Source organism: Cynocephalus volans, chromosome 12 (genome assembly GCF_027409185.1).
Source record: "Cynocephalus volans isolate mCynVol1 chromosome 12, mCynVol1.pri, whole genome shotgun sequence".
NCBI lineage: Eukaryota > Metazoa > Chordata > Mammalia > Dermoptera > Cynocephalidae > Cynocephalus > Cynocephalus volans.
In genome coordinates, this window is record NC_084471.1 from 49,401,187 (window position 1) to 49,428,686 (window position 27,500).

Here is a 27,500-nt window from a genome sequence, read left to right on the forward strand (position 1 = left end):
CAGATCTCAGATTGGGTCTGGGACTCTGAGTATATGTAAAACTTGGCACCTCCTGGTGGGAGTGTCATTCACGGCTTTAGCCCACTCTGGAATCAGTTTTCACTTTATATGCCAGGTTTGAGAATCCACTCCAAACTCAGTCTGGATTTTCTTGTTCTTGTATTGCCTTTGCCACCTGGCCTTGAGTGTGTTACTGTCTTATGAAGACGTCCGATACATGAACAATTACCAGGCACTGTCATAAGTGCATAAGCAGAAGGAAGGCAAAGTGCTACAGGAACACCTAACTGTGCCCGGAAAAGTGTTCCCAATGAAGGCTGCAACTGAGCTTAATCCTAAAGAATTAGAAGGGTGTCACCAGAGACATTCCAGGCAGAATGAACAACCTGTGCAAAGGGATGGAGGCATGACCCAGCAGGCTCATGGGGATGGTAAGAAGTCCAAAGTGGCTGGAGCAGAGGGTTTTAGAGGGGGTGGAAAGAAGATGTGGTTTGATGAGATCAGACTTTTTTCCTATATGTAACAGGGAACCAAAAAAAAGTTAAACAAGAGAATGCTATTTTCAGATTTGTGTTTTAGAAAGGAAACAAAGTCTACAGATTGCTTCTAAGAGGAAGGAACACAATAAATTGGCAGACAGAGCAGCAACGTTAACATGGCCTGTCAGATTTCTTATTCCAGCAAAGTGGTTCTCAACCAGAGGTAATGTTGTCCCCCAGGACGCATCTTGGTCAAAACTAGGGGGAGTAGATGGGTACTCCTGACATCTAGGTAGAGGCCAGGGATGCTGCTAAGCATTCTACAATGCACAGAATTATCTGGCCCCAAATGTCAAAAGTGCCAAGGTTAAGAAGCCCTGTTCTAAAAGAAGATGATGTGGCCAGGGGGCACCATAGGACAGAGCTCACAATGGACTTCCCAGAGAGACAAAGGAGATCAGGGAGATTATAGGACTTTTCAAATTTTTGTCCTGTCACTATACCTGTGCCAGGTGATGCTCACATGCTCATGTAACTTGGAAATCTGCATCTTTCCCTCTCATTCCAGTGAGTGAGAGGGATGGTGTTATTGGAATAACCTTGAATTTGACCTAATTGATTTTTTTAAAGGAAATCATTCACTAAATTTGATAGTTGATTAGTGGCAACATTGCTTGCGATCGCAGCTGATCAAAGCATGCAGCCAGGCAACACTATGGTGCAGAATCACTGCTCACAGGGAGAAAGAGCAATAGTCTCTCCCAGTTTCTAGCAGAGCAGTGACCTTTCAATCCAGGCATAAATACATGGAAGGCAACTGCTCCCACCAGGAATGCCAGGAGTCACTGGTTCGTCAGGACTTTCTCTACAGTCCTCCAGGCCAGAAAACTTTCCCCTGGGAACCAACCCAATCTGCCATCACCATTTTTTTTAATGCAAGTCCCACTATCTGGCCAGGTTTAGAGAACCCAGAATCTTTAAAACATAAAATATAAAAACAAACCAAAGACATGCTTAAAACCCAATGTGCATGCATTGAAAGCCATTATAGCAAAATACTTTCTACCCAGACTGAAAAGGGAAATAAAATTCTTTTTTCAGATAATGTCTTTTTTGCTGCTTTCACTTTTATTTCTACCTGAGTCTTCAGGGCTCACCTTTATCTTATTAGCGATGCCTCCACTACAACAGTTCAGCAATAGAAGGCAGTTATTTAGAAGCAGAATACAAACACGGAACACAGTAGCCAAGTTGAACTTCACACATTGGAGAACCTGCCCTCTTGTTGGTTTTCAATGGAGGAAATGGGATTTCATTACAAAGACAAGCCTGTGAAAGTGCTTGGGCAGGAAACAGCACTCCCAGTACGGTTCCCCATAGATTCAAACTATGTGGCTGAGAAGGGACTTAAGACTTTGCGATACACGAGGATTAAAGGAAACTTTACTGAGAATTTTGTGTGTGTACCATATTTCAGGAAGGATGCAATGGAAAGAGAAAGGAATTCACTGTTCACAGTACACTCTTTAGTACCCTTCGAGTTCCAAACCATGTACATGATTTACCGATTCATAAAATAATAAAAATTTAAAAAACAAATGAGTGATATAAAACATATGAAAAATAAAGAGCTTATAAAAACAATGCCAAGTTAGTGGATTCCAAGTTTCTATCCTCTGACTTAATCTCCTCTTGTCTGTGTAGTCATAGGAGTCTTGGAATTTTTTTTAAAAAAATCTATTGTGGGAGCTTTAAATTCCCTTCTGAACTCCCAACTTATTTCCAACTACCAGGGACTTCTCCATCCAGAGGTCCCACACATGAGCACCTCAAAGACAACATAACCCAAACCCAAATCCTTCTCTTCTCTCCCTCTTTCCATCCCTCTTCCCTCCAAGTCTGATTCACCTTTGATATTCTCAATCATTATTAGAAATGACTACTCTTTCAGCTTCCCAATCTAAAAACCAAACATTGTTCATTCCATCTCTACAGTGGTAAGAGGACATTAAATAGGTGTCCTCTTATCACCTATTAAGGTGCCCTTCCGTACTGTCCAACTCACCTTTTCTAGCTCAACACCTTATAAACCGTATTCCTTCACTGGAATGTGAGCTCCATTGTCCACCTCATTCACTCTCCACACTTCCCCAGCCCCGACCCCCAGCCAGCTCTCAAATAAACTTACCCAATCATGCTTAATAACCTTAGATAGTTCCCTGTTGCCTACAAAATTAAGCACAAATGTCCTAGTTTGACAAGTGACCATTTATAATGTGGCCTGAAAATACATTTCATTCCTAATACATAAACTGTACGCTGGCCACTCTGGGCTAACAAGATTTGCTCATTTATGCCTCTTTCATACCTTCACAACTTTGCGCTTGCTGTTTCCTTAACTTGGAAAGCTTCCCTTTCCTCCCCACCTGACCTCGTCCAAAAATAAAATTCCTATTCATCTTTCTAGACCCCCACTCAGGTTATGCCCTCTCTGAAAAGCCTTTAGGGACTGCTACCTCTCTGTGCTCCTCTAACATTTCGTACACTCCCCAATTATAGCCCTAACCACACTTTTTCCTAAATGTTTGTTTCTATCTCCCCTGCTAGAATGTAAGCTGCTTTAAAAAAAAAAAAAAAACAGCAGCTATATTTTATTCATCTTTGAATTCGCTGCACCTCCCTGCTAGCATTGCACATAAATGTTTGCTGAATGAATTGACTGAAAGTACTTTGGTAAAAATGTAACACATTATCCCCAAATTTTATAGACCTCTGTGGCTAAAATCTCATTTCTTTGCCCTCTCTCTCTGCATACCTATTGGCACGCTATCACAGGTCTCTGGAGGGCCAGTTATTCAAAAGGAACTAACAAAGTGCCTGCTATTTGTAAACAGAACCATTTGTAACCCCTCTGGGCTAGATTTAGAGATTGCCTTTCTAACTCTGACAACACCCCTTCGTGCCCTTCCTCCACTTTAAGAAGCATTTCTTTTCCCAATGCCTTGAGTCCTATAAGTAACCCTTGCTAAAAAGAGCTGAAAAACAATGTAGCAACAACCCTGCAGGGACCCACCTGGTCAGTGAGCCTCATGCCAGCCTTGGAGAGGGAGGGGGCTTCTGAGACTGGGCTCTAATCCCTGCCTACTTCTGCTGCCATCAGCTACATAACTGCTTGAACCTCGAAGGGCACCCTGCTCCCTGGTGATGACTGACCAGGGCTGCCCATTAATCACAAGCCTATTCAAGCAAAACAGTATCAAAAGCAAAGTAACAGCCTGAGTGGCCTGAAGAACAGTGGGCAACACATTAGATTAGTGGGTAAGATTAGAGGAGGCACTCATTTGAATGGAGCCCAAGGGGGCAGACAACTCCCAGACTCAGGACCTTTGCTTTTGCTGTGCTCATGGCTTGGAATTCTCCACCCTAGATATTCACAAAAAGCAGTGTCATGGCTCTCCATCTCCTGCCCCTGTTCTGCGAGTATTTGTCCTCACAACACTTATTAGCACTTAGCGTTAGCACTTACAGCTAACACCGTATTGCCTGTCTTTCTGTTTATATGCTAACCATGGTCTCCCCCACTCATCCAGGAGGGAAGAGACGTCTCATCCCCAAAAAAATCCAAACACGTATTGGTATTCAGATAAATGTTACATTTTTTAAAAAGCATACAAAGAAATACAACACAGGGCATTTCACACTTGAAGACTATGCAATCCCATGTATGATTAACACGTCAAATGATTAACACGTGGGAGTTGATGGCTTACCCCGCTTCCCACCCATGACAGAGCAGTACAGCATCACTTCTCAGCATCTTTCCCCACTCGGAGCTCACCCATTGTCCAGGAGGGACTGGATAAAAGCCCCAAAGAAGGATTCTCTCAAGGAAAGCTGACAGAGCCAAAGAAGAACCACAAACCTCACAGAGGTAATGAGAAGTATTAGAGGAACGTTCAAGAAACTAAAATAGCAGGGAGAGCATAGCACAAAGTTCTGAGTCTGGGGATGATGAAAAAGACCAAAGAGAGGAGATAAGTAATGAATTGCTATGGTGTGTGTACATATGAGGTGCCTCCTGATGAGAGGAGCCTCCTGGCTGCGTGTCAACGTGCACTTAACCCCTCTGTGCCTTCCCTTCCTCATCAGGAATGGAGAGCTGGCCAAGCAGAAGGTTCAGCACTGGGATAAATTTAGAGAGATGAGCCAGAGCTAGAATGTCAGAGTCCCCGTGCACCCAGCTGAGCAGTCTGATCCTCCAACAAGCCCCTCGTTCTTTAGGTGAGTGCTGTGACTCCCCCTGGCTAGAGACATGAAATTACTGCGGAGTAAAAGATGGCTTTAGTCACTTTCAAGTAAAACGAGCATTGACCACTTCACAGTGTGGTGGTCTCGGTCCAGCCTGGGCTTTGCACGTGGGTACTCACGGTTCTGGGGTGTACAGGGGGTCTGAGCCATGCCGGATGTACTGAGTACAGTGGAACACTCTGTAGGCCAGTCCTGCCAGAAAATCTCGCGGGCTCAGGTATCCAGCCACCGGCCTCACAGTGAAGCCAGACCTTTCTAGAAGGGCAACAGAAATAACCAACAAAATATTAACTTGACAGGACTTGAGGGTCCAATCAGGGGCTCCTGTTATCTGTAAGCATGTTCCAGAAACAAAATAAACTCTTGACAACTGAATGACATAGACTGTTAACAGCTATTATGTTTGGGGTTTCTGATGACTAAAATATACTCATGAATGATGGTTTCCAGGGGAACAAAACACTCATAAAAACAGAAAGAAAGGTGAAAAAAATATTTAGAACTCTAAAGTCAGAAGCCAAAATAGGATAAGAAACCTCAAATACACAGGAGAAGATCACAATCTAAAGTGATGCTTACCACGCATTACCTGATTTCTTTCTAAAAGTCACACCCTGGGATCCATTCTGCATGCGTGTGCTCAGCAACACACAGTTAAGGCACACCCTTCACTAGCATCTGGAATCAGTTCTCACTGGAGCTTCCTATTGTCAATACCACCTAACTCTTTCATTCTATTGCGTTGTTTTCTGTTATATTAATTATCGTGATTTGAAGAGGTACACCAAAACTCCACGTGCTCTACTGGTTTGTGTTAAGAGGAAACAAAATAAGAAGAATACAGTAAAATCTATGAAATTTCCCTGTGCCACTAACTCAGTTAGACTGTGAGTCATCAGTGTTTTTAGTTTAAGGGCCACCTACTGCTGCCTCCTCATGAAGGTCCAGAAAACTTACAACAAGAGGGCCATTCTTTGGGGGTTTTTTAAATACATATTTTGTAAAAATGTTATATACTTTGAAATGGCTGCTTTGTATTCTGTCCTCTTCTCACAAAAACAGTTCTATTTTTTTAAATAAAATTTGTATATATTTAAGGTATGCAACATGACATTTTGATATACATATACATACTGAGATGATTACTACTGTCAAGTTAATTAACATATTCATCTCCTCACATAGTTACCTTTCTCTGTGTGTGTGTTAAGAGCACATAAAATCTACTCTTAGTAAATTTCCATTATACAATAATGTATTAATAACTATAGTCTTCATGCTGTACATTAGATCTCTAGACATTCATCTTACCTAGCTGCAGATAACATCTCTTTGACCCACATCTCTCCATTTCCCCCACCTCTGCACCCTGGTAACCACCATTCTACTCTCTGCATTTATGTATTAAGCTTTTTTAAATTCCTCATATAAGTGAGATCATGCTGCATTTTTTTTTCTCTGTATGGCTTACTTCACTTTGCATAATGTCCAGAAGAGCTATTCTTATCCCTGATACCAGCACTGTAAAAGCTCCCATTCTGAATTCTTCAGTTCGTTAGGAGAGCACCTCAGAATGGTTGAAAATGGTCTTAAAAGGCAAGAACCAACTAAGCTTATAAAACAAGTTCACCCTGGGATTTCCAGTGCCAACATGGAACCAACTCTGTTCTCAGGCCTCCCCAGACTCATAATTCTAACATTATTATGTTCATTCCAAAAAAGTCTTCACTTTGGATTGCTCCCAACTGAATATAAAAAAGATAAGTGTATTTTCCTCTTTTTCTATATTACATCAATTAAGCCAATATATCCCACATGTGCAACATGACTGGTGGTACACAGAGGAACATTTTTTATTTTAATAGTTATTAATATATTTTTATGTAAAGTAGAAAAATATGAAATCATGACATCGAGAACTTGGAATGTATAGATAACATTGCTTAAAAAGTTTCCCTTTGAAACAAATTAGGTATTTTCAAAGTGAGTCAATTAAAAGAAATAAAAACACATAGAGTCACATTGTACTTGCTACGTGCCAGTGAGTGATGCAAGCTGAGCTCCGCATCCAGCTCCCTGAGGGTTGTGAAGAACAATAGTAAAAACATCAGCTAAGCCTCTGCTATGCTTAACGTGTGCTGGGCACATTCAGGCTTTAAAGTGTCTCAATTAGTTTTCCCTCCCAACCACCTTGCAAGGTACATAAAATTATCATCTCCATTACAGAGGAGGAAACTGAGATACAGAGAGGCCTAGAAAACTTTTCTAAGGTCACACAGCTAGGAAGTGGTGTTTCACAACCAGAATACACACTCCAAACCACTAAAGCATACTGCCTCTCATAAAAATACTAATTTGGGAGACAGATATGGCAAAGACTATGAGATGATATTCTAATTCTGGAGTTTGAAAAATAATAAAGAGTAATTTCCATATATGTTCAATAGAGCCCATGGTAAATATATAATCGGCACAACTGTAGACTGATTGAATTGTGTCACCTGAGTTTCATATATTGGAAGCTTAATCCCCACTGTAGCTGTTGAGGGTGGGAAACCCTATTATGGCAATTTAAAGGTGGAGCCTTGTAGAGGTGATTGGATTGTAGGACCATATAGTAGTGAATGGATTAAAAATGGGGATCAGGGGTGTGGTTCTGAGGGCTTTATAAGAAGAGGAGAGTCTCTCTCTCTCTCTCTCTCTCTCTCTCTCTCTCTCTCTCTCGCTCTCTTGCTCTTTCTCTCTCTCCCTCCCTCCCTACCCCTCCCTCCCTCCCTCCCTCCCTCCCCTCCACCATCGTGCAATGTGAGACCTCTGGGTCACTGTCACCACTACCAGATGGAATTTGGACTTTCCAGCCTCGGAAACTGTAAGCAATAAATTTTGTTTTTCTTTATAAATCACCTAGTTTCAGGTATTTTGTTATAAGCAACAGGAACAGACTAATAACTCAGGCATATAACTCTAAGGGAAATGAAGAGAAACATGACAGAAGCAGGGCCATTAGGGAGAATGTAATTTAGTTAAACAACAGCATAAGGCATTGTGTAATTAGGTGCCAATTAAGTGATACTGATCAGTGGTTCTCAATCTCTTTTCCTCAGTAGTGGAATTATGTTCACACTTGGAATCCTCTGCCACAGGCATCCACACAGCACCAGGTACGGTTCTCAGTGCCCCAGCTGTAAGGCCACGCCTCTCTCTCCCCAGATGTACACATAATATAGAAGGAAATCAGAGGAGGACAGATCATATTGGCTGTTAAGATCGGGATTTACGGAGGAGGCAGGACCAGCTCTGAGTCTTGAGGAACGGGTAGAATTTGAGTAGGTGGGAAAGAGAGGACTTTTTCTAATAAGAGACGGAGTTTAAACAAAGGTATACAGAGCCCACAGCAAGAGCAAAGGGTTTGTGCGTCGCAGCCACAGCAGGAGATGAACTTGGAAAGCTGGGTCAGGGCCTTGAACTGAGGCTGAGCAGTTCAGGCTCAATCATATAAAACAGAGATCAGCAAACTAAGGCCTTGCAGGCCAAATCCAGCTCACCATCAGGTTTTGTACATCCCATGAGTGAAGAATAATTTTTACTTTTTTTTTTCCCTTAAGGTATAATTTGTATACCAGAAGGTACTCATAGTAAGTGTAAACAGATTGAGGTGTTTTGGTAAATTTACATGGTTAGTCAACCATTGTCCCAATCCAATTTTAGAATATTTCCATCACCCCAGAAGGTTCCCTCTTGCCCATTTTCAGTCAATCTCTGATCTCCTCTCAGCCCCAGCCAACTGCTTATCTGCTTTGGGTCACTAGTTTTGCCTTTTCTAGAAATGTTATATAAATGGAGGCATATAATATTTACATTTTTTAATGGACACATTTAAATGGCTATATAAGTACCTACATTATAGTCTTGATTTTGCCTCTTGGCCCACAAAGCCTAAGATACTCACTATCTGGCCCTTTTCAAAAAAAAAAACTTGCTAATCCTAGTGAAAGCAACAGGCAGCCATGAGAGCTTCTGAACAGAGGTGTCAGGGAGAAAGTGATGTTTTAGGTATTGTTTTAGAAAGTAATGTTTATGTAGAAGCAGTGGGCAGGAGAGTAAAGGGAAGAAAATACAAGCATTAAGATTATAAAATGATGGGGACCTCGATTTGGGTAGTGGCAGTGGAATGGAAAGAAAAGGACAGATTCACAATGTGTCACAAAGCTGGAAGTGGCAATAGCTGAAAACTGTGGTAGGCTAAATAATGGCGCTCCAAAGACATCCACATCCTAATCCCCTGACTCTGTGAATATGTTACCTTGTGTGGCAAAATAGACTTTGCAGATGGATTAAATTAAGGATCTTGAGATGGGGAGATTATTTTGGATGATCCAGATGGGGCTAATATGATCATGGGAGTCATAATAAAAGGCAGACAGGAGGGCCAGAGTCCGAGAAGGAGATGTGACAGTGGAAGGAAGAGGTTGGAGTGATGCAAGGAAGAGGCCACAAGCCAGGGATTGCGGGTGGATCTAGAAGCTGGAAAAAGTAAAAGAATAGAAGCCTCCAGAAGGAGCACAGCCCTGCCAATACCTTGACTTTAGATTTCTGATCTCCAGAACCATAAGATAATAATTCATGTTGTTTTAAGTCACAAAGTTGGTGGTAATTTGTTCCAGCAGCAATAGGACAGTAATATAGAGACTGACTAAATATAGGAGGGGAGAGGGGAAGGTGGATAAGAACTCAGAGGGGTCCTTTGAGGCAAGCCCAGTGAATCTAGAGCATAAAGTATCACTGATAGAAACAGGAGAGACAGGCAAGGAAGTGAGTTCCAGGAAAGGACGGAGGCAACAAGGATTTTGCTTTTTGATCTGTTGCACTTCAAAGGGGAGAAGAGAGAGAAAAGAGCAGAGAACCCAAGGACTTAACCACAATGAAGAATGGGGGAAGTGGGACCACCATGACACTGCCTCCTCCCCAACCCCTCACAAGAATGATAAGTTTTCCTAGCTGTTGTCCAGGAGGGTCAGTAAGGAGAGTGGCCACGCAGAGAACGTGGAAAGAGGTTATTCTATGACTCATTTTGTTCATTACTGTAACATCAGCAATGAGTGCAGTCCCTGACACACAATTTATACTTGGAAATATTGATTGATTAATTGGTTGGTTAATTGATTGACTGATTTCCCCCAGAGGAAAGTCATTAATGTTCACCCTTATTCATGATATTTCTTCAACCTGTATATACATTTTTAAAACAGCAAATAAAAAGGCCCCTGTGAAGTCATTCCATACCCAAGCAGTTCCTAGATCAGAAAAAGCTCAAAGCTGAACTTGCAAATATTCTCTGAGGTTTACCATTCGTAACAGCCAACCACAGAGAGGCCTCAGCCAGCCCCTGAGCTGCATAAACAGCTAAGTCCATCTCCCCTGTCTGGAATCCGGGCTCTACTTCCTGCAGGTGACCACAGGTGATTATTGGCTCAATGATCTTCTTTTTAAATCACTATTTTTCCTTTTTGGAAAAAAGGCCGTTTTTGCAATGTGTGTCTTTGGAAGGCAAATGAGGCTACTGGCTAGGAAGAGACAGCCTGTGTGATGCCTTACCTTTCAGAAACACAGAGACATCTTCAAGTTGAGGCACGTTGTCCTCCCTGTAGCCACAGTATTTAGTCAGCAGAGGGAAGTTTTTCAAATACTCTCGGCAAGCATGAGTGGGATAGAGTTTGGAGAGCTCCCGGAATACAATACCCCAAGTTTTAGTTTCTTCTTCTGTGTACTCCACCCTGGGAATGGGTTGGCCACTGGGAGGGAGAGAAGAAAAAGGAGTAAATCTAGCTTTGGATCATTGAATTAAGTGTATTCCCACCTTAATTCTTAGCATAAATCAGATTCTTGTAAAGTGGAATATCAGAGTATCTAAAAGGATCCCAATAAGTATTATTCTTTAAAGTGAATGCTAACCCAATTTTGTGTGTGTGTATTTGGACTTCCATATAAATAATTTTTTAATGAAGTTATATCTTTACATATAGAAATTTGATAAGGTTTTTGTTATTAAATTGAGATCAGTAATAAATAAGAGCTCTGGGTTAGAAGGAACTGGTTTAGGTACAAAACTGCTCTGTGAACCTTTTCTGCAATCACGTGACAATAGTAATAAATGAATGTTGTCTCTTGAAAATAAAATTGCCTTGTGGGCTCTCTTTGTCCCTTGCCTAGATTCACCCCAATCTCCAACCATAATTTTGAGATTATTTGTTCAATGCCCAAAACATCTGGGAAATAGTAAAAGACTATGCTGAATTTAAAAGTGAGAGTCTCACAAAGCACAAAATAAGGAGCATTTATTGCAAGTTGTGCTGAAAGGTACACACATTAATCCCTCTCAGTTTAGGACAGGGGTAGCAAACTTCTTCTATAAAGGGCCAGAAAGTAAATATTTTAGGCTTGCCAGTCATACAGTCTACATTGCAACTGTTAGGTTCTGCCACTGTATCTCAAAAGCATCCATAGACAACATTTAAACAAATGGATGTAGCTATGTTCTATTACAATTTTCTTTATTTGTCCCACAAGCAGTAGTGGGCTAATGACTGGTTTAAAATATTGAGAGGTCATTCTGGACTGAGTGGTCAGGGAGAGCTTCCTGGAGGAGGCACAGCTTTAGCAGTGACTTGTTGGCAAGGTAGGGTCTGCAGGTTCCCTGACAAAAAGAAAGGTGAGGAGGAAATGCTGTTTACAACAGCCAGCAGCCGTGAGCATGGAACATGGCTCCATCTGATGCAACCTGGAACCAAGAGAAGGAGGGGACTATAAACAAATGCCTTTGCAAACTAGTGCTTGAGGGCCCAGAATCGGAATTTAGCTGCTGATTAAGATACCTACTCTGAAAGAGAATTAGGGTTTAAGAAATTCTCCCAAACATCCACCTGCACCTGCCCCTATTGCCCACCCAGGCCGCATGTCAGAAATTCTGCCTGGCAGTCAGCAAATACATGCGCACAACCTCTGGAAGTCCAAATATATACACGTAAAACTAGGAATTCAGCCCTTGCAATCTACTAATCCAGCATATGGCAGGCAGTCACCGCAGGAGCTCACACACAGACAGCAAATGCCACTGGGGCTTGCTACAGCTTCAGGGCACCTTCAACGACCTGGGATCGCTTCAGGAACACCCCTCGAGGTAGTAAAAAAGAGAAAGAGGAAAATAACTAGGCTATCAGACTGATCCTCTAGCTGCCCTCCTACATATTTCAGTGTTCTTGCCAAAATACTTTCTGTTTAAAGTTCAGGTTCAAATGTGTTTCTTACTGCCCCAAATTGTTTTTATTTAATAAAGAAAAAAAAAAAAAAAAGGACTGCAGTTCATGAACGATAAGGGAATAACACATACAGAAGAAAGAACCAGAAATTAACATTTGCTTTCTCTAACTACCACAACTAGGGTTTATGCAAACCAAATTAGAACAAGATTAGCCTTGTTTAAATTTGTCTGTTGACAACAAATAAAAAATTACAACCTAACAAATATTTGCTGGGAAGATCAAGACTTCTAAGATCTAGCATTGGTGATAAATTTAGAATGAAGGCTTGAAATGGAAAGATAAAAATAGAAATGATGTAAGGAAATAAATATATAAATAGGTCTGCCTCTGGTTCCAGAAAATTCAACTAAATCAATTTGAGTCAAGTAAGCCAATAAAGCTAATAAGAGCTGTGCACGACTGGAAAGTAGGAAGGCGATGAGGCTGAAACAATAAATGAAATATTGAGAAGCCATTTGAAAAAAATCGTTAGGTCAGACTTTTCCCTTCAATATCAATCTGCAAACATGCAGCGTTTCAAAGGGGAGCCGAATATACAAGATGCAGAAAGAGAACACGTGTGAATTAGGATAGGAAGAAAGAGTTATACAGGTCTGTCACTTAATCATGAACTTCCAGCATCACAATCTTGGGAATATGGATGGTTGCATGTATGTTCATCTGTTTCTGCTTGTGTGCCCTGCCTGGGTAAGTAACGAGCCTGCTCTTTGAGTTAGTGACTGGTGCAAAGTACTGCTGCTACGCAGAATCCAAAAAAGTCTGCAACTGATCAGATCCAGAGATTTCTCACACCACTCTAACCCACCACCCAGGTAACTCTTCAGGGTAAATATTTAAGAATCAACTTCGTCATAAAGTAAAGGCTGGTTTTGTCCATTTCATTTTTATTGAAAATATCCAAAATACAGAAAAAATAAGAAACTTCCCCTTTTTTTATGTAGTTAATACTGGTATATAGTAATTACTAATATTTGAGAACTTATTATGTGCCAGACATTTTTTGAAAGCTAAGTGTTTTTATATGAATTAATCCATTTTGTTCTCACAACAACTCTGTGCGGTAGATACTATTATTATCCCTATATCACAAGTGAAAAAATCGAGGCTCAGAGAGATGAAACAACTTGCCTAAAATCATGGAACCAGGCTTAAAACCTAATCAGTCTGGCTCAAGACTGGCTATAGTCTTAATTGATTAGTATATACAAATGAAATTAAAAATTTATTTTAGACACCAACTTATTTTCAGGTACCAAATTAAAATAAGGTTTGTAGATGTGTGTATTCACATATAGAAAATCTCATATGCAATCATATGTCATCATACTAGCATGTATTTGTCAATCACAAAGAGTGCTTTTATATTTATCCACTAACTCGACCTTCTCAGTGAGACTTTGAGATACTGTGGGTTTCCCAACAGCATAAACAAGAATTTGGGTCATGAGAAATGCAGGGGCATCCATGTATTTTTTTAAGACTTTGAAATTTGACATTTGGAAAAATAAAAATCGTAATCATAAGAAAATCAAAATGTTTTGCATTTCTTTGTACTTGTTATGGATTAGTGAGTTTTTTATAAATTGCATATGGGAAGAAAGGTGCCGGAGAGGTAGCCTGATTTTTTTAGGTCCTAGGATATATTCCTGTATATCACTATGCATCTATCTATGGCTACATGTTATAATATATATGTAACTGGTGTCATATTTCAGCATCCTATAACTTTGCTCTGGTCCAAAACAGAAGTCACGTTAGTACTCCACTTTCCAGAGAAAGCCCCCAGCAGTTGGAGCCAGCTATCTCCTTACAGGCCTTGTTAAAAGGCAGCAGAAATGGCGCTACCACCAACAAATTTCTCTCATACCACCCTTCCCACCTCTTCCCCCAGATCTCACCCACCAGTCTAACAGGGAATGAGAGATGCTCAGGATTGTGAGAGGGCAGGTTTGAGGGAAAGCGCAGGTCCCTTCCACTTCCCTAAGTCAGAAGGGCAGGCTGCTCCCTGAGAATCATTCCCAAGGACTGAAGATGCCTGCAAGAAGTGGGGTCTGGCATCTCCTTTCTCAACTGGACCCTTTGCTGAGCAGCAGGACCAGAGGCCCTCCCTGGTGCTGCCACCAGAGTCGAGCAGGGAAGAGACAATCCTGGGAGAACGTCTGGAAGCCTAGGAGTATGGCACACCGTGGGGGAGAAAAGGGAACCCTTGACACACATCCTCTAAAATTTGAGGTTCACGTGAACATGGGGCCCAAAGCCCAGCAAAATCTAGAGATTTCTGCGGGACCCAACTTGGTGTGCCTGGGAGGAAGATGGGGAAGCCCAACAGTTCTTCTCAGCTCTCAGAAGATACAAGAATAGCACAGTGGTTCCCATCAGCCTTCATGAAGAAGCACTGAGGGTTGCTTAAGCTGTTGTGTGCCCAAGAGGAGGGGTCGGTGGTGTGCCCACCGACAAGGCCGAGGGTGGACCGAGCACATCTCTGCAGGGGTAGAGGTGGAGGGAATGGTCCTGCCTCAAGAAAACTATACATACACCACTATGCAGAGACCACCCTTTCAAACACTTTATCAGAAAGTATCAGTCTGAAACAGGATGAGTTTGACCTGGGACCTGCCACTGCTGACATTCCAGCAATCATATAAGAAGACCTGAGCTTCCTCCTTCCCTCCCCTCAGCCCCCAGCTCCAGAGGAACTACGTCCAAGAAGGAAGAAAAGAAAGTGTCCCAGAACCAAAGCACCGCCCACCCCCCCAAAAAAAACACACATCTACACACGTTCACTTCAAATAACTGTGGGGGAGAGGGGATACGCTTTGAATCATATTTGAGATTAATCTTTTTTAAATAAACAAGACCAGGTCTTAAATACCCAAATGAGACTATACTCATAATTGGAAATGACAGGAAATGAGATGTTGCTAAGAAACTTGCTTCCCAGCAGGAAAGGAAAACTCCACACAATACAGTTGAAAGCAATGAGTGTGAAAATAAAACCATTTTATGTTGGTATAAACCCCAACATGATGATACTCCGCGACAGACTAATTATACGTAAATATTATAATCGGATATCTAGGGAGTCTTTTCCATTTACATGGAATTAGTTAGGATTTCAGAATTCTCAACAGCTACCATAATTGTTATTCACAAATTCCTAATTTACTGGAGAAAAACAGAGATGAGATTCAGTAGTTTCCATTCACTGCAGATTCTGCCCTCTTGTCAAAGAATGACAACTAAAGCTTTATAAAGGGAACCAACATCCAATGAAGACAGTGCTAGAAAACAGCTAAAAGGGGCACCGTGGGGATTTAGGCTTGACAATAGGAAAAACTCCCTGGTGGATTATGTTACTCAGAGATGACTAAGAACTTTCTTGGGAAATATTGAAGGCTGTGGGAAGCATCTCTCGGCCTGTATGGTTAAATCCCACTCTTTCTAGAGAGAGAGGAATGATTCTGAAAAACCTGCTTGTTCCTGCAGAGAGGAGAGAGTGGAAGGAACATAGACAGACATAATTGGGGGCAGGTGCAGATATAGTTATTCTGTGCGAAGTCCTGAGCTTGTTAGAGCAAAGTAGTTTTAACAAATACATTTTTGACATGGAAATCCAGGGACATATACCTCACCAAGACTGAAATTGTGGGAGTTCTTTCTATAGCCAGATGAATAAGCAACAACGCTTTCATTTTATTTACTTGTTTGATCTTCTCCTCCAACAGGGCCAATAGCAAGCTATTTTTCTTACACTTTTTTTTTTTTATTTGGGGAATTGGAAAATATTTGATTATGGTGGTCCATCCTGGCTGCCTCCTGGAGTCCTTGCTGCTAGAATTCCTAATGTGAGATGCAGTTTCCCTGCTTATTTTATCTTTAGAGGAACTCTAGTGTGGAGAAGCAATTCACTTATTCAGTGGAGGAAGATGTGACAGGCTGCAATTGATAGTATTTACATCAAGATGGCAAGACTGGTTGAAACATAACACCAGTTGTGTTCTTTGAAAACAGTTGGATTTTTTCAATGGCAAGGACCAAACAGAGCAGAAGGTAAACAGAGAACTGGTTAAGGGGATGGGTGAATCTGATAGAAACAGTTAGGAATGAGCTCATTTTCCATTTTATTTTATTACATGTTCCTTAGGGCAGGAGATGCCTCACTTATTCAAGAGTTGTTTATCTGCCGGGAATAGATGGTCCCTCTCATCCTTGCCTCTACTTTTCTCTTTCCCCACCTTCTGCTTTTCTTGCTTTATTGACACTCTTCCACCTGGGGGTTGCAGAAGGAAGATGAGAAGAGATGAAATGTAAAATCCATCAACTTTGCAACTCATTATCAATTTGCAGCTCCTCTAAGGATTTGGACAGGGCCTTTGGAGAAAGATTATGGGAACTTCAAGGCTAGTGGTCTCTATCTTTGTTACTTCTTGATTTATGAGACACATTTGCTACACTCCCCAATAAGCATACCCTGAATTCCGTATAATTTCCAGGGAGCTATCTGTAATTTATCCCCTTTCCTTCCTATCCAAGAAAGCACATAAGAGTGTAGAAGAGTGAGATTGATATTATTCTAACATTATAAGAATAACCTTGGTTTTGATCTAATGTAATTTTTTTTTAATTCACCCTTCACAAAATTTGCTATTAATTGCTAGCATTTGTTACACGTCTCACAATTAGGTGATACACCAGTATGTAGAAATTTCAATCAGTACTCAACGATTCTCACTTATAGCCAGTGACTGTAGTGTCACCCAGTACTATGCTGGTTGGTATCACCTTCATGAAACAGTATCACCTGCATCCAGAGGAGAGACAGAAAGTCAATGAGTGTTCAACAAGAAGATCACTTATGCCTCTGAGACTGGAAAAAAATGGGGCCAGAAAAAAAATATCCTAAGTGGAGTGGATGAATTTCATTAAGGTTTAACTAGAAAGCAAATGTCATTTTTTTCTACTGACTTCCAAGAATCTATAAGAAAAGTCTGGGGCTCGTGCATTTAACAAATTATACTTCAGAATTCAGACCATAAAGGACACTCAATAACTTTATAATAAAATATTATCAGTAATAGCCAGGGGGAGAAAAACACAGAGTACAACATTCAAAATATCACTCTGCTTTATGTCGCCCCAGAATATACGCTTCTCAGAGGCAAGGACTTTCGTTTGCTTTGTTCATTTTTGTATTCCTGCCACCCAGAGCAGATCCTGGATTATACAGGTGCTCAATAAATAATATTTGTTTAATGAGTAAATCAACCAATTAGCTTAAAATAAGCCACAAATTTAAATGTTGAGAAAAATTATAGTTGTGTATCAGAAAGTCTGGCAGATATGTGTTTGACCTTATCCTTGCCTCTTATATTTTAATTGCTATGGAAAAAGCAACCCCAAAGATTTTGAGATTTTAGTAAATTTTCTGGTAGCTTCCAATTATCCCTACATACTACTTACTTTACTTGTAAGGGTTTCTTTTTTCTTATTTTCTCAGCTGAGCTTTGCTAGTCCCTATCTAGACATCATCACCCAGTCACACTTGTAGCCAAAATTTTCACCAGGAAAGGAAGCAGCATACATAAACCCAAAGGGACATAGAAGTCCAAACTTAACTAAATAGAGAAGTGTTTTCTTGGCTGGACAGCCTAACAAATGAAATTTCAAAGATATTTTCAAAGCCACAGGGCATAATCATTTAATGATATTTTTCACAAAAGGAAATTCACAAAACAATACAGCAACTTAACAGCCATCTGAGTTATACCAAGATTCCAAAACATTCAAGTGGTCTGACATAACAGAGCTTGATGGGGGCTCATTTGGGGAGGAGGTTGGGAGTGACTGCTAAGCCACACCAGACAGCAAACGTAAAGGCACAAACACATTTTCAGCTAGTCCCCTAGGCCAGTCAGGTAAAGAGCATTTGTGATCACATATTTTATTTGCTTTTGCAAATGAGTTTTGCGCACATGAATTTTTGTAAATGAGTCTATGGGCCCTAAGGAATTTTCAGATGGTAGCAAACAAAAATGTTAGTTTGTTTTGTTCACATTGTTAATATCGGTGCTGCCTTTAACAGAGACTTAATGAAAATAAACTACTGCACCTATGAAGCCTAGGGGAGGGAGAAGATTTAACTCCTGGAAATTATTTGTTTTTATTTGTCCTGTGCACCACAGGATAGGGCTTCCCACCATTTTCTTGCCTTGCAGAAAACCCTCTTCACATCCTAGAAGAGTGATTTTCCTCTTCAAAAACTACCATGAAATTAAATATCAACAACAACAACAATAGGTCTAACATCCATCAAAATGTGCATGCTCAACATACACAAGGAGGTTGAGCTCAAAGAACTTGGTACAGAAAAGAGCAAAATTCCCAGTTACCAATGGCAGCCAACAATCTCAGTCCACTGGGATGAAGAGACCCAGAACTAGGGTCTCCAAGAGCTCCAAATTCAATCAGATACGTTTTGTACCTTGGCCAACAGGGACCAAATGTTACAAACTATTGGGTCTCTCCCTTTTTCAGCAGTGGATGAAGGAGTGTGGTCACCCTGCAGTTCATGGCTCTGTGCAAATTAATAATAGCATTCATTCATTCACCCATCCCTTTAACTGTAACAATAACAATAATATAATAGCTCATTACATGGATTATGTCATATAATGCTCATCTTACAGGGTGATTAAATGACTGCTAGTACCCCCATTTTATGGTTGAGGAAACTGAGGCTTACAAACATAGTGATCTGTCCAAGAACAAACAGTCAGTGGAATGTGGGGACTCATATTTAGGAAGGCTAGCTCCAGAGACCCCACTCTTAACCAATACACCTCAGCACAAGGTATTGAGTACCCACTATGTACCCAGCATTGGGGTTTGGCCTCCATGTCCTCATTTGAAACTGAGGGAAATAAGACTACTTCACAACACTGTGAGGATCAAATAAGATGTCATCTGTGAAGTACCTGGGCCAGTGCCTGGTACCTCAATATAACAGGTACTCAATATAGCTGATTTCCCTCCTCCAGGTGTACAAAAATGAAGGAAATTTCATCACTTCCCTGCAAGGTTGGGAATAGGTCTGTAGATGACAAAACTGCACTGTTCTGTGTAAATCCATTCATCTCTCAGACAGGACTTGTGGAAGTAATTTGAATCCTTCATGTTCATGGAAATCATCTTAAAGTAACAATACTCATACCTCTTTTCTTGTGAAACATGTTAGAATTTGGTACAACTGCTGTCCTTGTCAGTAAGTGATATAAGGCCATACTGTGTTAATGCTTTCCACAGCTGCAGGAACCATGCTACAATCAGACAGTATCCTACTGAGGCATTCACACACATCTAAAAGACCCTCCAAGCCCAGAAAATGAAAAGAAGAAAACTTTTCCAAATCAATTTTCCCTTTTGTTTTCTTTGCAACTCTCAGGCTCCCTTCCTTTCCATCATTGAGCTGAACTTCAGGTAGAGAAAAACATTTGGCATGAAAATGATTCTCCCAGAAAACCTGAAGTCTTTTAAATACTTACAAGAAACATAAGAAATGTAAGAATACTTACATTTCTAATATGCTGAGAATTCTGTAAAGAGTGAATAACTTTTTAAAAACCGAAGCCATTTAATTCTGCTGCCCTTGTTTTCAACTTGTGTAGTGATACCACCTATTTCAAAAGGAAGTTGCTACACAGATTGTTTACAAAGAAAAGGTGTAGCCTCTTGCGCAGAGAAAGACATTTAGATTCTAGAAAACAGGCACTCTTAAAACCCTTAATGTGACCTTCCTCAGAAACTATGCAAGTCATCTGGGAAATGACCCCAATACTACAAATATTTGGTTTTGTTCTACTTTTCAATTTACCGCTCCATTTCAGAGAAATTAAAGCATCAACAACTGGTTGTTTATGCAGGACTCACAAAGTACCCAAACAGCAACATATATCTCAGTTTCACTCAAAACTTGGGAAAGCAAATCAATGGAGGATAATGGAAAGGGATAAAATTAGCTCAGTCGGGGAGAAAACATATTTGCCTTCTAAGATGCCTCTTCTCAAAAAGGCAGAGAAGGGAAAAAATTAAACCTTGGTTCCACATCACAGTAGAGCCCACGATTCATCAAGTGACCATCTGCCAACGATACTGGTGAAGAAAATGTCATTAAGGATAAAAACTTGCAACTCTCAGTTAAGTTTTTTCCCTATTAAGAAAGTATAACCTTCCCTTCCATTCTTTTTCCACCTTCTATTTGTTATGTTTCCAATTAAGATTCGCCTATCTACAAATAGGTAACATGGCACTCACAATTCCTGTTTGTAATGTATTCCTTTAAGCTACATTCTGAAACCAAGCAAGATCCATAAATCATGCCTCTTCTCGCATGAAATGAGAAATGCTAAGGTCAACTGAAATTTCTGGAAAGGTGGAGAGATGGAGCCACCCCAGTTATTTTTCTGCAAGCTACAATAATTGCAAATGCCTCTTTAGGGAAAACTCAGCTTTGGTAATCCTCCAGCTCAAATGCAAAGCTAAACTGTCACAGCTGCCCATAAATAGAGGAGACCCAAATATGCTCAGTACTGAGTGCTGGGAGGTGAGACGCAGGGTGGCAACACAGCTCTACTCAAGGTCTGGAGCCCACCCTTGCTTGTCCATCATCATCATCTCCTTCCTTTTCTTTGCAGACCTATGGCTGATCCAGTTACTCATCTAGTGGAAGAGGAAAGAGAGAAGATCTCCTGAGAAATGAGATGCTAGCTTACAAGTCCCATATGTTTGTTCCAAGGCACATCCTTTCCATATTTATGTATCTATTCAAACATCTTAAAATGCATGGCGTATTACTGAATCTCAGTCCCAAAGGACATCATATAGTATTTAGTAGTGGTATTTGTGGGGAAAGGAGAGTGGCAAAAAATGCTCTTCTCTGCTTTGATGGGAAGAGGAGGTTAGAATCAACACCACTCCATGTTGACAGAGAAAGTTCTCTCTCTGATAGAGCTGAGTAAAATATTCACTAGCTCACCCAAATTGAATGTGCCTGCTGGGCTGGTGATTGCACTTTTCAAATATGCTAGTCCCCATTGGGAGCTGTTTTGTTTTAGGGTCTCTGTTTAGCTGTGCACTTATGCTCAGAGCAAATGAATCACAAAGGGTGCAGTTCTGTAAATCAAAAAATCAAGAAACAAATAGGCTAGCAAGTAGTAAAAAACAGACTGACAAATCCCTGGCAATTGTTTTTCAAGCCTCAGACCAGCTGTGTTTATTTCCATTCATTCTACATCCCATAAGCGTCAGGCTGTGAGTGAGAGGAAAAGAGCACAGAGCATGAGAGGGCAGAGGAAAATCACTGCACAGGATTGGGACATGGTTCTGCCATGCCAGAGCCAGGCAGATGTCCCAAATAACCTGCAAGAGATAGTGTAGCCTTGAAGTCGCACAGAGCTAGTCAGAATACCAACTCTGTAACGTCTTAAGTGTATTAAGTACTTGCAAGAAATGTGCATATCAAATATGCTGAGAATTCTGTAAGGGGAAGAATAACTTTTTAAAAATTCATTTATTTCAATTAAGAAAAGAATAACTTCTAAATGTCAAGTCACTTAGTTCTGTCACTATTTTAAACTTCCCACATGAAACTCTACCTAGGTCAAAAAGAAAAGGTATGACATTGAGCAAAGAAAGACATTTAGATTCTACAAGAGAGGCATTCCTGAAACCTCTGAAAGTGACCTTACTCAGAAACTATTCTGGTCATCTGAGAAATGATCCCAATACTACAAATGTTTGCTTTAGTTCTACTCTTCCATTTACTGCTCCATTTAGAGGAATTAAAGCATCAACAACTAGTGTTTATGCAAGTGGCACCACCAACTGTGTCACCTTTAGTAAGTTTCTCAATGTCTCTGACCTCAGTTTCCTCACCTTCAAAATGAGTGCAATAATGGCACCTACCTCAGAGGCTCATTGTGAGGTTAAATGACAGAACATTAGTGACACATTTAACACAGTGCCCAGAACATGGTGGGAATTTAAGAAAAGGAAGATAAAACTACCAAAAAATGTGAGCTGAGAGGTCAACCTATGATGAACATTTCTACCACCCTCAGCCGTTCAGGGACAAGCCCACCATAGCCCAGTCCCAAGCTGTACCCTCCAGCCTCAGCCTGGCTGAGGATCACTGCCTGGTAACCACTCCACACACTGCCTCCAGGATCTACAGAGAAAGTAGGGAAAGCAACGAGGCCCTCCAAGTTGGTCAGGGGTCTGAGTATACCCCAGCCAGTGGTCTAGATTCTTTGATTATTGTTTTGATAAAGATGAAAATAAGTACATTATATAGCAATGCCCCATTTATTTCATTTAATTCTTAAAACATTCCCAAGAGAGAGACAGAGGAGATATTTTTATCTCCATTCTACAGAAGAGAAAACTGAGGCTGAGAGATAAGGAAAATTTTGGATCCCTGAATTTGAAATCAAATGCATTTTCTTGGCAAATTACCAAATTTTCGAACTCTTAATTTAGGTCACAAATTCTGACATGCTGAAACTGTCTTTTTTACCTTACATATTGAAATTTGCATTTAGCTATTTACATTTCAGATTCCATAGACAAAAATAAATAAATCAAAAAGGAAGCAGCCCCATGAGAAGAACTTGAGTTTCATCTACCACCTTAATTTCAGCCATGAGAAAGTACATTCATAACAAAACGCCATCACAGTAATATTCAAAATCAATTTAAACAAACAAGAGTGGCATAATTAAAGTCAGAGCCCGGGGCCTCTTTCCAAGAGAATGAGATACATTGAAATGACTACCACCAAACCCCCATGAAAAATATAATTAAATTAAATATGTATGCATGTTGTTGAAGATAATCATTGTACGAGCCCCCAAAGAAAAATCTGTATTTTTCCAAAAAATTGAAAAAAAAAGTATTACTGATTTCCCCCAACAATATAGCAATTGTGAAATCCACAGAAATGTAGTGAAGTTAATGCCGAGGTTAAAATATGAAGGTGCCAATGACAGAAAACTAGGTGGTTGCAGACAAACCTAACAGCTCCAACCTCACAGTCATAATTTTCTCTTCCTCCACATGCCATCTGCCCCCCACGCACTTCCATTTCCTTTGAACTGCAAGTCTATATAGCCCATCACATTATCTAATCACGGGGTATGGTTTTTTCTGCTTATACTAGAATTTATTTTATTTGGGTGGGGAGGACCAGGTGCAATCTGCATGTCAGTTGCTCTAACAGGGGATTTTAGAAACGGTGGTGCCCTCTCCGTCCAGAGTGTTCCTTCTCAGGTCTTCTAGGAAGAATGATATTTACACTAATGAATGCTTCCTCTGCGATTATTGGGGAGGCAATTAGGCCTTGCCGACACTCCTGCCACCAGGCTCAGGCTTGTCTGCCGGCGGCTGCGGGCCTCTGGGTAATCAATCTTGTTTCTCAGCAGCGCTGTCAATCACAAACTCGCCTGAGTGGCATCTATCGACAGTTCTCAGCGTGCTGATACTTTCTCGCTCTCTCCTCTTTCGGGTTCACGGTAATATGGACTCTGAGCCTGCTGTGTTTTCATCATAGAGTGGAGTTTTTTTTCATTTTTCTCTGCTTGTGTTTATTCTTTCTCCCTGCTTTATCCTTTCAAGACTATCATAGAAAATATAGTATTCAACACGAATTCCCCCAGAGGGTCTCTTGACTGTGGTTTCAATATATATTTTTCTGCATTTCATTTATTTTCCTTCTCCTTACCTTAAGACACCTCAGACTACATCCTGCCGATCCCTACTACGACCCCAAAACATCTGTACTCCATCTTTTTCTATATTTCTATATTTCACACCACCCTGAACATACCCCATCTCATCTATATTTCTGATCGTATATTTGACTTTTCCTCAGTGTCCAGAAGGCCCTTCCTCATTATCAACAGGGAATGGAATTGTTTTCCACCTATCAGAATGGTCTCTAATTTTCCAAACTATATTTGCAAGGACCTCACATGCTGGATTTTTTAAGACTACCCCATTCTCAAACAATCTGCTCCTCAGACCAGTGGTTCCAAGCTTTGGTTTGGAAAATAAGGTCACAGCACACTGAAACGAATTTATTTACTTTAACTAATTATGCTATTGACGTCTCTCTCCTTTGTGCACTCAGAAAGCCATCAGCACTAGAAAAATACTTATTTCAATTAGAAATTGCATCTTTTTTTCTGTAAAATAAAGGAAACCTTACTTGCTACATGGCCCATTTAGCACTTGTTCGTATGTGTGCCCCTCCCCACCAGCACCACAGCAGGCATGTAAGCCCGGAAGTCAGCTCGCAAGCGTGCATGTGCACACGCGCGCGCGCACACACACACACACACACACACACACACACACACACACGACTGGCTAGCCCTTATCCATCCTCAAACTCATACTCAGAGGAACCTCAGCAGTGACAGATGAAGGGCATTAAGGAATAATCCTTTACTCTCTACTTTCCACAAATCCTGAGTTTGAGTTTTCCTGATTTAACTATTTAACTGGTAGGCACCATCCTAATTCCATCTACTCACCAGCCATACACAAGACAACTGGCTATCTGCTATCAGTATTCTGACAGCTTTCTATATGCACAAAAATATGGGAATATGACAGATTTTTGTTAACTCTCTCCATAAAGAGGGATGTTGGTCAGCACAAAAAGCATCACTATATGCATCACTAATGGGAAACTACAGAATTTCTTCCAACAATTACTTCTAGGGATGTTTGAGCTACATTATTTGTTAAGCTGGCAGCATAAACAATGGAATTAACATAGATTAAAAAAAGAAAATAATAGGTCAACTGGAAATGGAAGACAACCTCTGGAAAAGGTGGGGGGAAATGTAATGATACTGACATATATGATCACTCATCACATGTCAGGCAGCAAGCTAGGCACAGCACACGCGTTCTGCTTGCTACAACCCTGTGAGATGGGTCCTTCATTAGACACACTTCACAGATGAAGAAGCTAAGGCACAATGAGGTTGATCACCCAGATAGGAAGCAATGGAGCCACCACTGGAACGCAGACTGTCTGACTCCAGTGCCCCAGCTTTGCAACACTTTGTTTTTCTGCCTAATCTGGGCTCAGCACTGTCCAGGGGAGAGGGTTAAAACATTCCTGGATTCCAGACTTTCTTAGGTAAACACCCTTTGCTTTGACTCTATACATCGATAGCTTTCAGGTTATAATTCAACCTCCTCTGCTATCATGACAATAAGGAAGGTATGGTGAGTACTGTGAGAGTTGTTTCTCAGTGTAAAATAGTGAGTTGGCAATTTCCTGCCTACCACAGCCTCCTGAACATTTAGTTATCAAGAGCCATACCCCTTAAGCCTGACCATTCCCCAGCCCTCCAAACTAGGACCAGATCCCAAAAGGCCCCAGCTCCATTCAGCCTTCCTTTGTATAGAACTTCCATCAGTTCCAAACTCCAATTTCTACCTTTTTTCCCCATAGACATCACACCTCAATTTCATGCTTTAGCTATGGGAAGATGTCAAATGCAAACCCTCATTAACACTTGGAGAACCTTACCCTCCATCATTTTGACTATATGCTCTTTTCCTCTCCTCTCCATATAAATGTTTTCTTTAAAACCAAATGACTTCCTATCATCAATGTTCCTTGAAGCTGGTTGACTCATATATACATATTCTATTAGTGTCACCACAACATCAGCCTGCCTTTGTCCAGTTTCTGGGCTCTATCAAGAATAAACAAGTAACATTTGAACTAGTCCTTTAATCATTATGCTATTAAAATCCTACATATATATAAAAAATCCTATATTGCGCTAATAAAATCCTACATATATATATATTTAATACATACAGACATAGAGCATTTACACACACAAAAATACATTTTTATCTGTCTATTTTACCTAAAGGAAAAGGTTCTGTCAGCACCAAGCTTTTACCATGTCCTGGACAGGTCATGCCCCAAAGGACTGTCCTGCCCACGCCCCCTCTAAGGGTCCATCTATGAAGGCATGACTAGATTTCACGGAGAGGGTTATAAACCAGGGGGAGCAATCTTAAGGCTTGCAACCATACATCAGCACCTGATGTGAAAGAGTGAGCTCAGCCCATGAGAGTCCTCTCTTGGCAATCTGACTGGGAAACACTGAGAGATGGGGCTAGAGAGTGGTGATGCTGAGGGTAAAAAGGGGGCATAAGGTCAGGGTTAGGCCAGGGCAAGCCACGTGCACTCTGACATTGTAAAGGGTAGAGAGTCACAATAGAGAGGGGGAAGAAGTTGCTTGGAACAGAGATGAGAATAGAGTAGATACATGTGGAAAAGCACATGCCAAAGAGTCCTGGTTTTCAAGGACATGGTTTTCATAAACGTGGTAGAGAAAGGATGAAGGATCCCTGGGACTTGGAGAAGGAAGAGAAGAGCACCAAAGCACCAAGGTAAGTTAGGGATGAACAAACGATTAGCCCAGTGAGAGGTGGGATAAAGAATCCCTCGCTTGCTTTAAGCACCCGTGTACCATATTCCTTTAGAAAAACAAAAAGCCAACACTGATTCCCTCTATAACATACATGAAATCCTAAATTCTCACCATTGACAAATTTTCCTCTTAGGAAGTCAAGCTTCTCACCTAGTCTCATCTAGAGTAAGAAAGAATCCTTCCCCTACCGGATATGAAATTACATTTTGTTCTGATGACACATAGCTGATCACATACCAGACAAAAGAGAGAAAGTGTCATGATGGTCTATAAGTTATGCTCATTTGAGTAAAATAAACAAAGGCCTAACATCTACTCCATTTTCCTAGACATGGTCTGCAGTCAACACTACATTACTGCCAGTCACAAACATATCATTGCCACTTGTCAGCATGCACTATGCATAGTCCTTACCCAAAAAGCGAGATTCCCCACTTTCATCCCAACCCTGATCAGGGATGGGGTATGAAACTTTTCCATAACCTCTCCAATTTATAGGAAGTTTCCCTTTCCATAGAAAACAAACACATTTCTTTTCTATTAATGGCTGTTTAAATGAGCCCTTTCACCATTCTTACCAAATCCTCTCCTTTCATTGGGAAAGTTGGACATTGAAGGGGGTTACCAAAAATTCAAGTGAAAAGCAAAATTAAAACACAGTTTCCGAGCCCTACAGAATGTACATAAATGGCTCCTCGCCTTAGTGAACCTGTGAACACAACGATGTAAATGTAGCTCTTAGAATGTGGCCCGCAGGTCTCATTATTTTACAATTATACCCAGTTGTCAAACCTCGGTGTTGGCACTTAAAGCCTACGGAGTTGGTGAGTGTCTACTAAGATTTAAGTCTGCCTTCTGCAAAAGTTAAAGTG

The 27,500-nt window shown here is 40.8% G+C and overlaps 1 protein-coding gene across 1 annotated transcript in view; it reads right to left on the reverse strand.

The window, feature by feature from the left end:
• TPH2 (tryptophan hydroxylase 2) overlaps nucleotides 1-27,500 on the reverse strand; it is a 102,521-nt gene that overhangs the window by 64,275 nt on the left and 10,746 nt on the right. Inside the window, exons 6-7 of the mRNA XM_063075761.1 lie at nucleotides 10,383-10,579; nucleotides 4,907-5,042 (exon numbers count right to left, since the gene is read on the reverse strand). Coding sequence (XP_062931831.1) covers nucleotides 4,907-5,042; nucleotides 10,383-10,579 — 333 coding nt within the window. The remainder of the gene's footprint in view (nucleotides 1-4,906; nucleotides 5,043-10,382; nucleotides 10,580-27,500) is intronic.